At 44.8% G+C, this 13,401-nt stretch overlaps 1 protein-coding gene across 1 annotated transcript in view; it reads left to right on the forward strand.

Annotated features, from left to right (window-relative positions):
- matn4 (matrilin 4) overlaps positions 1-13,274 on the forward strand; it is an 18,126-nt gene extending 4,852 nt beyond the window's left edge. Inside the window, exons 2-17 of the mRNA XM_056605932.1 lie at positions 1,263-1,347; positions 2,066-2,241; positions 2,483-2,641; positions 3,016-3,247; positions 3,840-3,962; positions 4,120-4,245; positions 4,399-4,521; positions 6,357-6,479; positions 7,426-7,548; positions 8,425-8,547; positions 8,812-8,909; positions 9,741-9,872; positions 10,251-10,434; positions 10,795-10,947; positions 11,328-11,430; positions 11,827-13,274. Coding sequence (XP_056461907.1) covers positions 1,281-1,347; positions 2,066-2,241; positions 2,483-2,641; positions 3,016-3,247; positions 3,840-3,962; positions 4,120-4,245; positions 4,399-4,521; positions 6,357-6,479; positions 7,426-7,548; positions 8,425-8,547; positions 8,812-8,909; positions 9,741-9,872; positions 10,251-10,434; positions 10,795-10,947; positions 11,328-11,430; positions 11,827-11,887 — 2,106 coding nt within the window. The 5' untranslated portion in view covers positions 1,263-1,280 and the 3' untranslated portion in view covers positions 11,888-13,274. The remainder of the gene's footprint in view (positions 1-1,262; positions 1,348-2,065; positions 2,242-2,482; positions 2,642-3,015; positions 3,248-3,839; positions 3,963-4,119; positions 4,246-4,398; positions 4,522-6,356; positions 6,480-7,425; positions 7,549-8,424; positions 8,548-8,811; positions 8,910-9,740; positions 9,873-10,250; positions 10,435-10,794; positions 10,948-11,327; positions 11,431-11,826) is intronic.
- Positions 13,275-13,401: the final 127 nt, after the last annotated feature.

Here is a 13,401-nt window from a genome sequence, read left to right on the forward strand (position 1 = left end):
TTTATTTAGTCAAGCTTCAACATTAGGTATACTTAAGAATTATTTGAATATCATGATGCTGGGAGCCAAACACACTAGCCACTTGATGATCAATAAAGTTTGTTCCAGTTTTTTTTACTTATAGATAGATCTGCGGATTAAGGTAACTGATTACATTTAGGGAGAAGATTGACTTTCACAAGAAGATTGGTGGGAATTGAATTTCGTAACTTTCTGCTGCAATTCAAACTCACTATCCCCAAAAATATAAAGCCTAGAACTGTTCCCCTGTACCTCCTAATAAATATAACATTATTAATTTAAAAGTACAGCATGAAAAACCTAGTGAACTTATGAAAAAAGATATAGAGTAAATCAGAAATATTGGCGTGTGTATAGCTTTAGACAGAATAGATTGATTGAGAATAGCAAAAAATACAACTTATACACACACAAACTCAACACACATCTCATCCACACATCTTGATTCTATTGATGTGGGAAAGTAAGCTTACCAGGCAGGGATGTTGGCCGGTTCTTCCCCAGACGCGACTAGACACCCAGACAACTGAGATCTATCACTAGTGAGGGGGAAAGGCATGTGCATGATCAGGATTGTATTTTATTGTAGCGTGTGTGTGTGTGTGTGTGTGACAGGAAGACAGAGAGACAGAAAGACAGAGCGAGAGAATTAATATGGGAGCAGTTGCCGAATTGTTTTAGAATGCAGGATACTGAGTCAAAGATACCGCTCCCTCAGGACCCCGGCATGAGGGACACCTTTCATATTGCCTGCCTGAAAACACACACAAACACACACAGGCACACGCACACACACACACACACACACACACACACACACACACACACACACACACACACACACACACACACACACACACACACACACACACACACACACACACACACACACACTCAACACACAGCTCATCCAAACATCTTGAGACACTCAAAGCGAGGTTGTGTCTTTATGGCGTTGTGTTTTTTGACATTTCAGACCACACACACACACAGACACACACACACACACACACACACGCACACACACACACACACACACACACACACACACACACACACACACACACACACACACACACACACACACACACACACACACACACACACAACACTCAAACACACACACTGTAACCATGTGTGTGGTTTGTGGACACACTGTAAAGAGTTACTTTAGTAGATTGTTGAAACTTCTCCTCTTTCTCCCTTTCCTCCTCCTCTTCCTCTCTGCCATCGTCTCTCAGATCATCCCAAAGAGGAAGATGACGCGTCTCTGTGTGTCCATTCTTCTCTCCCTGATCGCCCTCACCAATGCCAGGCCAAAAACAGGTAAGAGAGAGTGAGAAGGTGGGTGTGTGTGTGTGTGTGTGGGTGGAGGGGGTCAAGAGAGGGGGCGGAAAGGGGTTGTCAGAAAGAGTGAGAGCGATGGAAAGAGAGAGCAAGAGAGAGGATGAAGGGAGTGGGTGAGAGAGAGCAAGATCGATGTAGAGTGAGATAAGGGGACAGTGTATAAATATGTTGCTGTAGTGTTGTTTGATGTGAGTCCCTGGGCAGCAGAGGAGCGCCCGGGGCTATCGGCAGAAACAGCTGCCGTGTTCCCAGGGCTGGGGTGGACTCTGGGGACTCACTGATATCCTGCTCAGTACACAGTAGCTGCTTCAGTCACCGAGGAAGCAAGAGTGGAAAAGCCCAACTCTGCGTGGACACCCACCCACACACACACTGTTCCAGGCCAATGTCTTTAACACAAGATGAGTTAAGGCAGGATGAGGAAACTTAGGTTAACTTATGGTTAGTTGAGGTGAGTTGAGATGAGTGAAGATGAGTTAGAGGAGAAATTAGTTCAGCTGGAATGAACGGGATAAACGGACGATACCTAATACTACTAAATTGTAATGAAATGCTTGGGGCCTAAGATGGTTAAAATGCAGACAATGAATTTACCCATGAGGATAATTAAATAAATAATATTAAAATTAGAACTACATATTGTGCCCGTATCTTTGACTCTATTAATTCCCTGGTGTGTGTGTATGTGCGTGCACAGCTCCAGAGCAGAAGTGTAAGTCCGGCCCGGTGGACCTGGTCTTCATCATCGACAGCTCTCGCAGCGTTCGTCCTCACGAGTTTGAGACCATGAGGAAGTTCATGATCGACATCCTGGACACGCTGGACATCGGGGCCGACGCCACTCGGGTCGGGGTCATCCAGTACTCCAGCCAGGTGGGTCTCCGACAGCCTGGGTTTCCTCTCTAGGTTTCCCCCTATTGGGGTTGAGGAGTTGTTCCTGGTCCTTTCAGAGGGGTAAGCATTAGGGGGCGCCGTTGAATAATGTGGCATGGGAAGCCATTTGAGACTGGAACTGTGATCTTTGAGAGCTCTGAGATGAGTCGAGCTCTGACACCGAAACACTCAACAGCGTGCTCCTATTAGAAACCTCTAATCAGACGTTTTTCTCTTGCAGGTCCTCAGTGAGTTCTCCCTGAAGACCCACTTCACGACGGAGGCCATGGTGAAGGGCATCAACGAGATCATTCCTCTGGCCCAGGGCACCATGACCGGCCTGGCCATCAAGTACACCATGGATGTAGCCTTCACCCCTGAGGCAGGGGACCGGCCCAAGGTACCTAATCATGACACCTGACAACTGAATGAACATGTACAATCGCATTTTAGAAATCTTTCCTTTTAGAAAAAAGGTTGTGCAGCACTTTGTATGCTTTGATTGTTCCAGGCCTATTTACTTTTGTTATATCACCAACATTGATGGTAGTGGTTGGATTGTTATGCCTGCTGGCTATTTCAGAAACAATTTGTCCTTTGTTTACATCAAATATAGTCCATAATAAGCAATTATTTGACACATACATAACATTCGTGGTGAAATCTGCAAGTGCAAGTCCAAGTCCCTTCAGGGCGGGCTAGGGTCTGGTCCTGGGTGGGTCCTACCAAAGGAGTCCCAGAGCCTCCCAGTACCTCTGTAGTTTTGCTCCCCAGGTGCCCAACGTGGCGGTAATCGTGACGGACGGACGGCCTCAGGACCGCGTGGCGGAGGTGGCCGCCGAGGCTCGGGAGAAGGGCATGGAGATCTACGCCGTGGGCGTGGCCAGAGCAGACATGACATCACTCAGGGCCATGGCGTCCCCGCCGTTTGAAGACCACGTGTTCCTGGTGGAGTCCTTCGACCTCATCCACCAGTTCGGACTCCAGTTCCAGGACAAGCTGTGTGGTAAAGCACACACTTTAAGGCCCAATCCCATTTCTAACCCTTACCCCTCCCCCTTGTTTTGAAGGGGTAAGGGGAAGAGGTAGAAATGGGATTGGGCCTAACAATAGTTATAGAGATGAAATGGAACAATTTCTTTTAATATTTTTCATGAACTTCATTTGGGCCAATAGAAGCCGCAGTGGAATATATATATATTTTTTTATATATATGTATCGTTTAGTCTCTGCAGAAGTGAACATACAAACAAGATTAACAAGACTACATGAACTAGGCTGGTGAAACTATCGATGCATATGAAACCTCACCATAACTTTGTTGGGTTACATTAAAATGGATTCATTGGGTTACAATGGTAGTCGACTCGCCATGGTGATGATGATGATGATTTCAGTGATGGTGATGATGATGATGTCAGTGATGGTGATGATGATGGTATGGTGGTGATAATGGTCGGGATGGTGAGGATGGAAGTGACGGTGTTGATGTTGAGGATGATAGCGATGGCGCTGCCGCTGAATGTGGTGATGTTGGTAATGGTGGTGAGAGTGAGGATGATGGTAGGGATGCTAATGATGGTTTGTGTGTGTTTCAGGCCTAGATATGTGTGTAGAGTCTGACCACGGCTGTGAACACATATGTGAGAGTTCTCCAGGCTCCTACCACTGCCTCTGTCTGCCCGGCTACACGCTGAACACAGATGGCAAGACCTGCTCAGGTAACACACACACGCATACACGCACACGGAGACACTCCAACCAGAGTTACAAATCACAGGAAATATGACAGCTGTTCTGTGTACACACACCAGCACATCCCTAAGACCAGTGTGTATGTGTGTGTGTGTGTGTGTGTCTGTGTGTTTGTGTCTGCAGCTATCGATCTATGTGCGCAGGGGAAACATGACTGTGAGCAGGTGTGTATCAGCTCCCCTGGCTCCTTCACCTGTGACTGCAACAAAGGATACACACTTAACGCAGAAGACAAGAAGACCTGCACCAGTGAGTACACACATGCTAAGCCCCCCTCCCCCCCCCTCGCCCACACATGCACACACAACAACATCCATTTTTCCCCAGAAAAAGTGGTTTTTAAAGCAAGGTTAAGGTGTTGTGGAATGTTAAAGGGTTTCCCCTGTGTCCTGTCCCTCCCAGTGATCGATTACTGCTCCTTCGGGAACCACAGCTGTGACCACCAGTGTGTGAGCATTCTTAACGGGTACCACTGCAAGTGTAACCTTGGATACCATCTCCATGACGATGGCAAGAAATGCCAGCGTAAGTTACACACAACACACTTGCGCACACACAACCACACATTCACACAGACACACACACACACACACACACACACACACACACACACACACACACACACACACACACACACACACACACACACACACACACACACACACACACACACACACACACACACACAGCATGTACAAACATGGTAAAAGAAAAACCTCATCCAACAGGTGTGCACACTCTGAAGCAGGTAGACACGCCCCATGTCCCAGGTAGAAAGGGATAGATCACCCCCCCACACACACCTGATCAGCTAGTCACGTCTGCTTTAACAGGTAGAAACGTCTTCATGTTCCAAGTAAATACAGGTAGAGACACCCCCTGTTCCAGGTAGATACAGGTAGACTTGAGTGTAAGTAGGCCCTACACCAGGTAGATACAGGTTGACCTGAGGGTAAGTAGGCCCCACACCAAGTAGATACAGGTAGACTTGAGGGTAAGTAGGCCCCACACCAGGTGGATACAGGTAGACCTGAGGGTAAGTAGGCCCCACACCAGGTAGTTACAGGTAGACTTGTATGGGTAAGTAGGCCCCACACCAGGTAGATACAGGTAGACTTGTAGAGTAAGTAGGCCCTACACCAGGTAGATACAGGTAGACTTGTAGGGTAAATAGGACCTACACCAGGTAGATACAGGTAGACCTGAGGGTAAGTAGGCCCCAGACCAAGTAGATATAGGTAGACTTGAGGGTAAGTAGGCCCCACACCAGGTGGATACAGGTAGACCTGAGGGTAAGTAGGCCCCACACCAAGTAGATACAGGTAGACCTGAGGGTAAGTAGGCCCCACACCAGGTAGTTACAGGTAGACTTGTAGGGTAAGTAGGCCCCACACCAGGTAGATACAGGTAGACTTGTAGAGTAAGTAGGCTCTACACCAGGTAGGCAGGAAGGGTAAGTACGCTCTACATCAGGTAGACACCAGGTGGTCACCAGGTAGATACGTAGTCTACCGGCGATGGGTTTACGACCTGCTCAGCCCCAGTAGGAGGTCTGGTTGACCCAGATACCACAGGGCGTCCCTGGAGGAGAGAGTATGGAGGAATGTTGGGTTTTCCAGCTGCTCAAACATCTGCTTCACAACTTCCAAGAGGAACACGGACCGTCATTTAAACACACATGGATACACAGTGGTGCACACAAACAAACACGCACCCACCCACGCACACACACCCACACCCACACACACATTTAATTGCTCTATCAGGCTATTAAACGCCAACAGTCCTTTGAAATGTATTTTACATTATTAAAGATGTTTTTATTTCAATGCTTTATGTGATGAACCACTGCTCGTTGTTTCCTTGTATTAATCCATGTATGTTTATCTGTTGACTCTGAAATATTGCTTTGCCTGTTTGTATGTTTGTAAGTGTGTATCGAATGCAAAAAAACACAAACAAACTTGTTTCATCACAGATACATTGCATTAAACAGATGCTAACTGGCATGTTGCTACATGTGCACACACAAACATGCATGTGTTCCTACAGACTTGGGACTTATATGCTTTTAACATGATTTAATATGTTACATGTTATAGATCATATTAATGTTATAATTGTGTTTGTGTTTGTTTATGTGTATGTGTGTGTTTTTGTATGTGTGTATGTATGTATGTGTGTATATATATGTTCTTGTGTGTGTGTGTGTGTGTGTGTGTGTGTGTGTGTGTGTGTGTGCGTGTGTGTAAATATATATGTATCTGCTTGTGTGTGTGTGTGTGTGTGTGTGTGTGTGTGTGTGTGTGTGTGTGTGTGTGTGTGTGTGTGTGGTTGTGTGTGTGTGTGTGTGTGTGTAGCTATAGATCTGTGTGCGCAGGGGAAGCATGAGTGTGAGCAGGTGTGTGTCAGTGCGCCGGGGGTCTACACCTGCGACTGCAACAAAGGATACACACTCAACGCAGACAAGAAGACCTGCACACGTCAGTCAGGCACACACACACACACACACACACACACACACACACACACACACACACACACACACACACACACACACACACCAGGCACACACACCAGGCACACACACACACACACACACACACACACACACACACACACACACAGACAGACAGACAGACAGACAGACAGACAGACAGACAGACAGACAGACAGACAGACAGACAGACAGACAGACAGACAGACAGACAGACAGACAGACAGACGCGCCCACACACACACGCGCCCACACACACACGCGCCCACACACACACGCGCCCACATAAATATATACATTTATTTATTTACACATACACATAGGAGTAGCATTTGAAATCACGGAATCACATTCAGTTAATCAGAAGATTTACAAACGGTTGGACGCCTTACGACACAAGTAACACTCTGCCCGGCTGCTGACACTACTACCCTCCTATCTGGTAACTCTCTAATACTCAGCTATCTGCTACCTAGAGCTCTGCTACCAAGCTATCTGCTAGTTCGCTTTCAGCTAGCTCGCTCCAACCTAGCTTATTGTTACCTACCTACCTGAGTGCTACCTAGCTATCTGGTGTCTGCTACCTAGCTCCTGTCTCTGGGATACAAGCAGACCCCTCAGAATAGGCTGGGGTTCTGGTTTTGAACCCCAATGTCCACAGTCTACCTGGAAGCATCTCTTAGGAGATCACCCATGTTCCCTAATGACACATAGTGAATAGTAGTAGTCACCTGTTGTGTGTGTTTGTGTGTAATTATGTGTGTGTGTGTGTGTGTGTTTTTGTGTATGTGTTTGTGTATGTCTGTGTGTGTTGATAAATGTTCTTGTTTGGTGTGTGTGTGTATATGTGTGTAAATATATTATGTCTGTGTGTTTATGTCCTTATGTGTGTGTGTGTGTGTGTGTGTGTGTGTGTGTGTGTGTGTGTGTAGCTATAGATCTGTGTGCGCAGGGGAAGCATGAGTGTGAGCAGGTGTGTGTCAGTGCGCCGGGGGTCTACACCTGCGACTGCAACAAAGGATACACACTCAACGCAGACAAGAAGACCTGCACACGTCAGTCAGGCACACACACACACACACACACACACACACACACACACACACACACACACACACACACACACACACACACACACACACACACACACACACACACACACACACACACACACACACACACAGACACAGACACAGACACAGACACACACAGACACACTGACACACACACGTACACACACACGTACACACACACGTACTCACACACACACACACACACACACACACACACACACACTACATCTACAAACAACACACACACACTCACACACACACACACACACACTCACACACACACACACACACACACACACACACACACACACACACACACACACACACACACACACACACACACACACACACACACACACACACACACACACACACACTACATATACACACAATACATATATCAATATATAAATAAACACACATGCACATTAGAGTAACATCTGAAATGATTTATCGGAATCACAATAATTTAATCAGAAGACTTAATAATGCCTGGACACCTTTGACCAAAGTAAAACTCTAAAACTAACTGCCAGGCTGCTGACATGTCACAATTCCTAGCTTTATTACAACCATCCATACACATTCATATCTAAATATCTAAACATATATTATTTTAAAATGTATCATATATTCTAAAATGTTAGTGGATTATGGCATATTTTTGTGTTTTCTAGTATGTCCTAGCATGTGGTAGCATGTTACAGTGTACATCCTAGAGGATACTAGCAACTTGTGCTTCCAAGCTCATTCCACAATGTCCTAGCATGATGTAGCACACCCTACCGTGTTGTAGCATATCCTCCCTTGGTTTAGCCTGTCCTAGGATCTCTTAACTTGTCCTGTGCTGTGTTGCAGACATGGACCTGTGTAATTCGGTGGAACATGGCTGTGACTTCCAGTGTGTCAGCACTCCAGGGTCGTTCTACTGCATCTGCCCAGAGGGGCAGTTGCTACAGGACAACGGGAAGAGCTGTGGAAGTACGCATCGCTCCAATTAAACCCAAATCATTTGTGTTTATCTCTTGTATTCTATGACTATGACTAGTATCTTTGGGTACCTTAAAAAGTGTGATACAAATATAATTATAAATAATAATAATACGTAATTATAACTATTTAATTATATAGTAGTAGCAGCATTATTACTACTCATTACTCATGACTAATAACATTAACTACTCTGACATTATCTCCACTTTATCGTCTTAATACTTGGTACTTTATGAAATGCTCCTCCCGCAGCCTGTAAGTCGGCTAACATCGACCTGGTCTTCCTTATCGACGGCTCCAAGAGTGTTCGGCCCCAGAACTTTGAGCTGGTCAAGAAATTTGTCAACCAGGTCAGAGGATTTGGGATTTCTATTTAATAATGTCAATAACATGATAATATAGCAATATAATGAAAAGACATTTCACTATACTAAACTGGGATATCTAGTTGTAGAAGCTCCTAACATGATTGGGACCTCCTTGGTAATGTTATATAGAAGAATATTGTTACATATTCTAGGAGCTAAGGTGTCCACAGCCTACCATTACCCCCTACCTGCTCCTTAATGAACTGTCTCGGTACTGTCTAACCCCTACCTGCTCCTTAATGACCTGTCTCTTTACTGTCCAACCCCTACCTGCTCCTTAATGAACTGTCTCTGTACTGTCTAAGCCCTACCTGCTCCTTAATGACCTGTCTCTCTGCTGTCTAACCCCTACCTGCTCCTTAATGACCTGTCTCTGCACTGTCTAACCCCTACCTGCTCCTTAATGACCTGTCTCTTTACTGTCTAACCCCTACCTGCTCCTCAATGACCTGTCTCTCTGCTGTCTAACCCCTACCTGCTCCTTAATGACCTGTCTCTGCACTGTCTAACCCCTACCTCCTCCTTAATGACCTGTCTCTTTACTGTCTAACCCCTACCTGCTCCTCAATGACCTGTCTCTCTGCTGTCTAACCCCTACCTGCTCCTTAATGACCTGTCTCTTTACTGTCTAACCCCTACCTGCTCCTTAATGACCTGTCTCTGCACTGTCTAACCCCTAACTGCTCCTTAATGACCTGTCTCTGCACTGTCTAACCCCTACCTGCTCCTTAATGACCTGTCTCTGCACTGTCTAACCCCTACCTGCTCCTTAATGACCTGTCTCTGCACTGTCTAACCCCTACCTGCTTCCAGGTGGTGGATTCCCTAGACGTGTCTGCCCAGGGAACCCGGGTGGGTCTGGTCCAGTACTCCAGCCGCGTCCGGACAGAGTTCCCCCTCAACATGTACCACACCGCAGAGGACATCAAAGCTGCTGTCATGAAGGTACACAGACACACACACACACACACACACACACACACACACACACACACACACACACACACACACACACACACACACACACACACACACACACACACACACACACACACACACACACACACACACACACACACACACACACACACACACACACACTTACACACAGACAACCGTAATATGTATTAGTAATAGTATAAGGTCTCATAGTGCATTTATAACAATAAAAATATCAACAGGAAAGACTATAAGGCCAAGGGCCACGTTTACAATGAAATAACATAGATAGATACTGGATATATTTACAAGGGGTAGAGTACATTCAGAATGGCACTATCACCGGCCAATATATTCACAATATTAATATTATATTTACAACAGGTAGATTACATGGAAAAGGGCACCATGACGGGTCTGGCTCTCAAGCACATGCTGGAGAACAGTTTCTCTGAGGCAGAGGGGGCTCGGCCGGCTGCCAGGAACATCCCTCGCATTGGCTTGGTGTTCACCGACGGACGCTCCCAGGACGACATCACTGAGTGGGCCAAGCTGACCAAGGAGGCTGGTAAAGGCGCCACCTAGTGGCCCACACTAGACCTGACATGCACTCTACTGAAAGGAGGCCTATTAGTCTAACATTTACACTTTCCTGTAACTGTGAAAAACATTTTGACTACACATTGTACATTTTGAGATAGCTATTGTTTTTATTTATTGCCAGCTTATTTTTACTATTGTCTAGTATCTTATATTTTTATTTTATTGAATTTTACTTGAGTTGGAAGCCCTCTGGTGGCCTTTTAAATATGACGCGCATTCTACTGACAGCATTCTATCTCGTCGTTCGAACTTATGCTTAACTTAAACCCATCTAAATGCCTTTTCATCCTATTGCTTTTGCATCTGCATATTTGTGTGTGTGCAGGTCTCACCATGTATGCGGTGGGTGTAGGCAAGGCGGTGGAGGATGAGCTTCGTGAGATTGCCTCGGATCCCGTGGAGAAATATTTCTACTACACCACGGACTTCTCCGCCATCAACACCATTGCAGAAAACCTCAAACTCAACGTCTGCCCAGGTCAGCGGAGAACAGCAGACGGGCTAATAGATTACAGTCGATTAGAGTGGACTAGAGTACAGTAAACATTAGAGTGCAGTAGAATATGCATAAAAGTAGATCAGAGTGAACTTCTGTGCAGATGAAACAGGAGAACAGGAGAGACCAGTACAGGAGAACAGAACAGAGTACAGTAGAAACTAGATTAGAAACAAGAATGTAGCACAGTAGAGAGTCACAGTGAAGCAACATTATTATTCCAGGTCTGTTGAACTTTTCCCAAGCCGGCTTGTTGTTTGCTGCCATCTGCTGACAAGTTCTGGCAATACAACGTATATTATTATTTATCTTAATGAAGCTCTCTCTCCTCTCACTCCTTCTCCCACTTCCCCTCTCCCCAGCGGAGAGTCAGGGTGAGATCGAGGTAAAGGACCCATGTGCCTGTGAGAGCTTGGTGGAGTTCCAGCAGGCCACAATGAGCTCAATGGAGCAGCTGACACAGAAACATATCCTTCCAAATAAAAACCCTAATGATAGAAACATCCCAAGATAAAAGCCTCACAGGGGGAAGCCTTTGCATGCCTCACAAACAAATAGACACCTTTTAACATGGGAACCCAAAAGGGTTTCAGGCAAAAGGGTAACGGTAAAGCACAGTTAACAGTTTCTTCACACAAATAAAAGAGTAATCTTGTACAACTAGCTGAGGGGCACCCTTCTTTACTATAGCATAGCTTGGGGGGTCTTGTTTTACTGCAGTGGAGCTGGTAGGCCTGTTTTACTGTATCCGAGCAGGTAGGTATTTTTTACTGTAGCAGAGCTGGTAGGCCTGTTTTACTTTAGCAGAGCTGGTCCTGGCTTGTAAGTTTATGAATACGATATATTTCCTTAACTGTCACTACTGGCTGCCATGACGACACGCCTTGGGGACCTGGAGAACCAGCTTCTGTCCAGGAAGTGAACAGGAAACACCACTGTGGTCAAACAGGAAGTTCCAACTCCATAAAGGAAGTGGTGACAGAGGTAGACTAGGTAGTGGAGGATGAGGGAAAATCAACATCTCAATGTAGAACATCCAACATACCCCTTCAACATTTACTTTCATTAACAAGCTATCCTGTTTCTAGGTAAACATCAAGTAAAGAAATACACATTCAGTCTTAACATTTCTACAGTCATGACTTCCTACAGAAACTACCTATGTCGACGTTTGATGTATACTTATTTGAATACCAGAAAGATACTTATGTTCAGCTCTTGATAGGCTGCATGACATGATTATAACATGTATGTGGCATGTGTTGTAATACGTTTTCTGTGTATGTTAGAATGTTTAGCATGAGGGTTGTGGAAATTAACTCCAAAACACCATTGTATCTCTATAACTTCTGTCCCATAACCATCTTGACCCTTTGTTGATTCTATTTATACTTGATTGATTTTGCTACATTTGTTAAATATGATGTATTTATAGGAGATTTTGATACAAGTTGTGTTTGAGAGTACTTCACTGGAAAGTTCTTGTCCTGGTCTTACCTTTGAACGTACTATTAGTATTATACATTTGTGAAGTGTGAAGTCAGTTTGATACTGCCGACACTAAAGGAGAACAAAAACTCACCAACACCTATAGCTAATAGATTCAGGTCAACCGCAAGCAGCCAACAGCTCGACAGCTTCAAGTGCTCAGAGTGTAAAAAAATTCTTGTAGTTTCCCCTCAGAGGATGGTTTAAATGAGTGACTTGTGATGACTTATGCCAAATAAGTATTTTGGAGGTGATCATTACCTTTATGTTAGTATTGGATAGGAGTTATTTCCCACTACAGAGGACAGTCTTGAGGTCTGTCTGAGCAGTGAAAGAAAGACTGATGGAAATAAATGGAGAGGAAATCTCAGGTTGTCCATTTGGTGAACATATCAGGGCATTTTGTTTGGCTGAAGCAAACGACCAACTAATTCAAACTCTGTGCTGTAAGAAGTGTTTTAGAGATTATGCGCTGAATCATTTAGTATAGCAAATGACCATCGTAGTATTAGTTTTGATAGCATTTATCCATCGTACCATTGGCTTTGATAGCATATTACCATTGTAGCATTAGCTTTGCTAACATACTACCAATACCAAGCAACCAACACATCTGTCTCTGTTAATTAGCCGTTAGCCTCTGCTGGCCTTAAATCACTACCCGGGATCTGTGGTTCTTCGAAGACAAAATTAATTATATTTCATAAGGAATGTATTTTAAATGAGGTCACAGGGGCTTTGTTTTTTTTATTTTACCTTTTGTATATTTCATAATAAGCCTTGTTTTGTCTCTGGACAGCACAAAGGAAATAAATATTTTGAAAAATAAAAAACGTAATTTCATTTTTCTTTCTGGCTATAGATTGCTTAGTCCAGAGAGTTGCAGCTACTCTGGATTCTGTTCAACACCAGCAAAGTACAATGACATAAAGCCTTTAGGTTATTGTG

Source organism: Gadus chalcogrammus, chromosome 13 (assembly GCF_026213295.1).
Source record: "Gadus chalcogrammus isolate NIFS_2021 chromosome 13, NIFS_Gcha_1.0, whole genome shotgun sequence".
NCBI lineage: Eukaryota > Metazoa > Chordata > Actinopteri > Gadiformes > Gadidae > Gadus > Gadus chalcogrammus.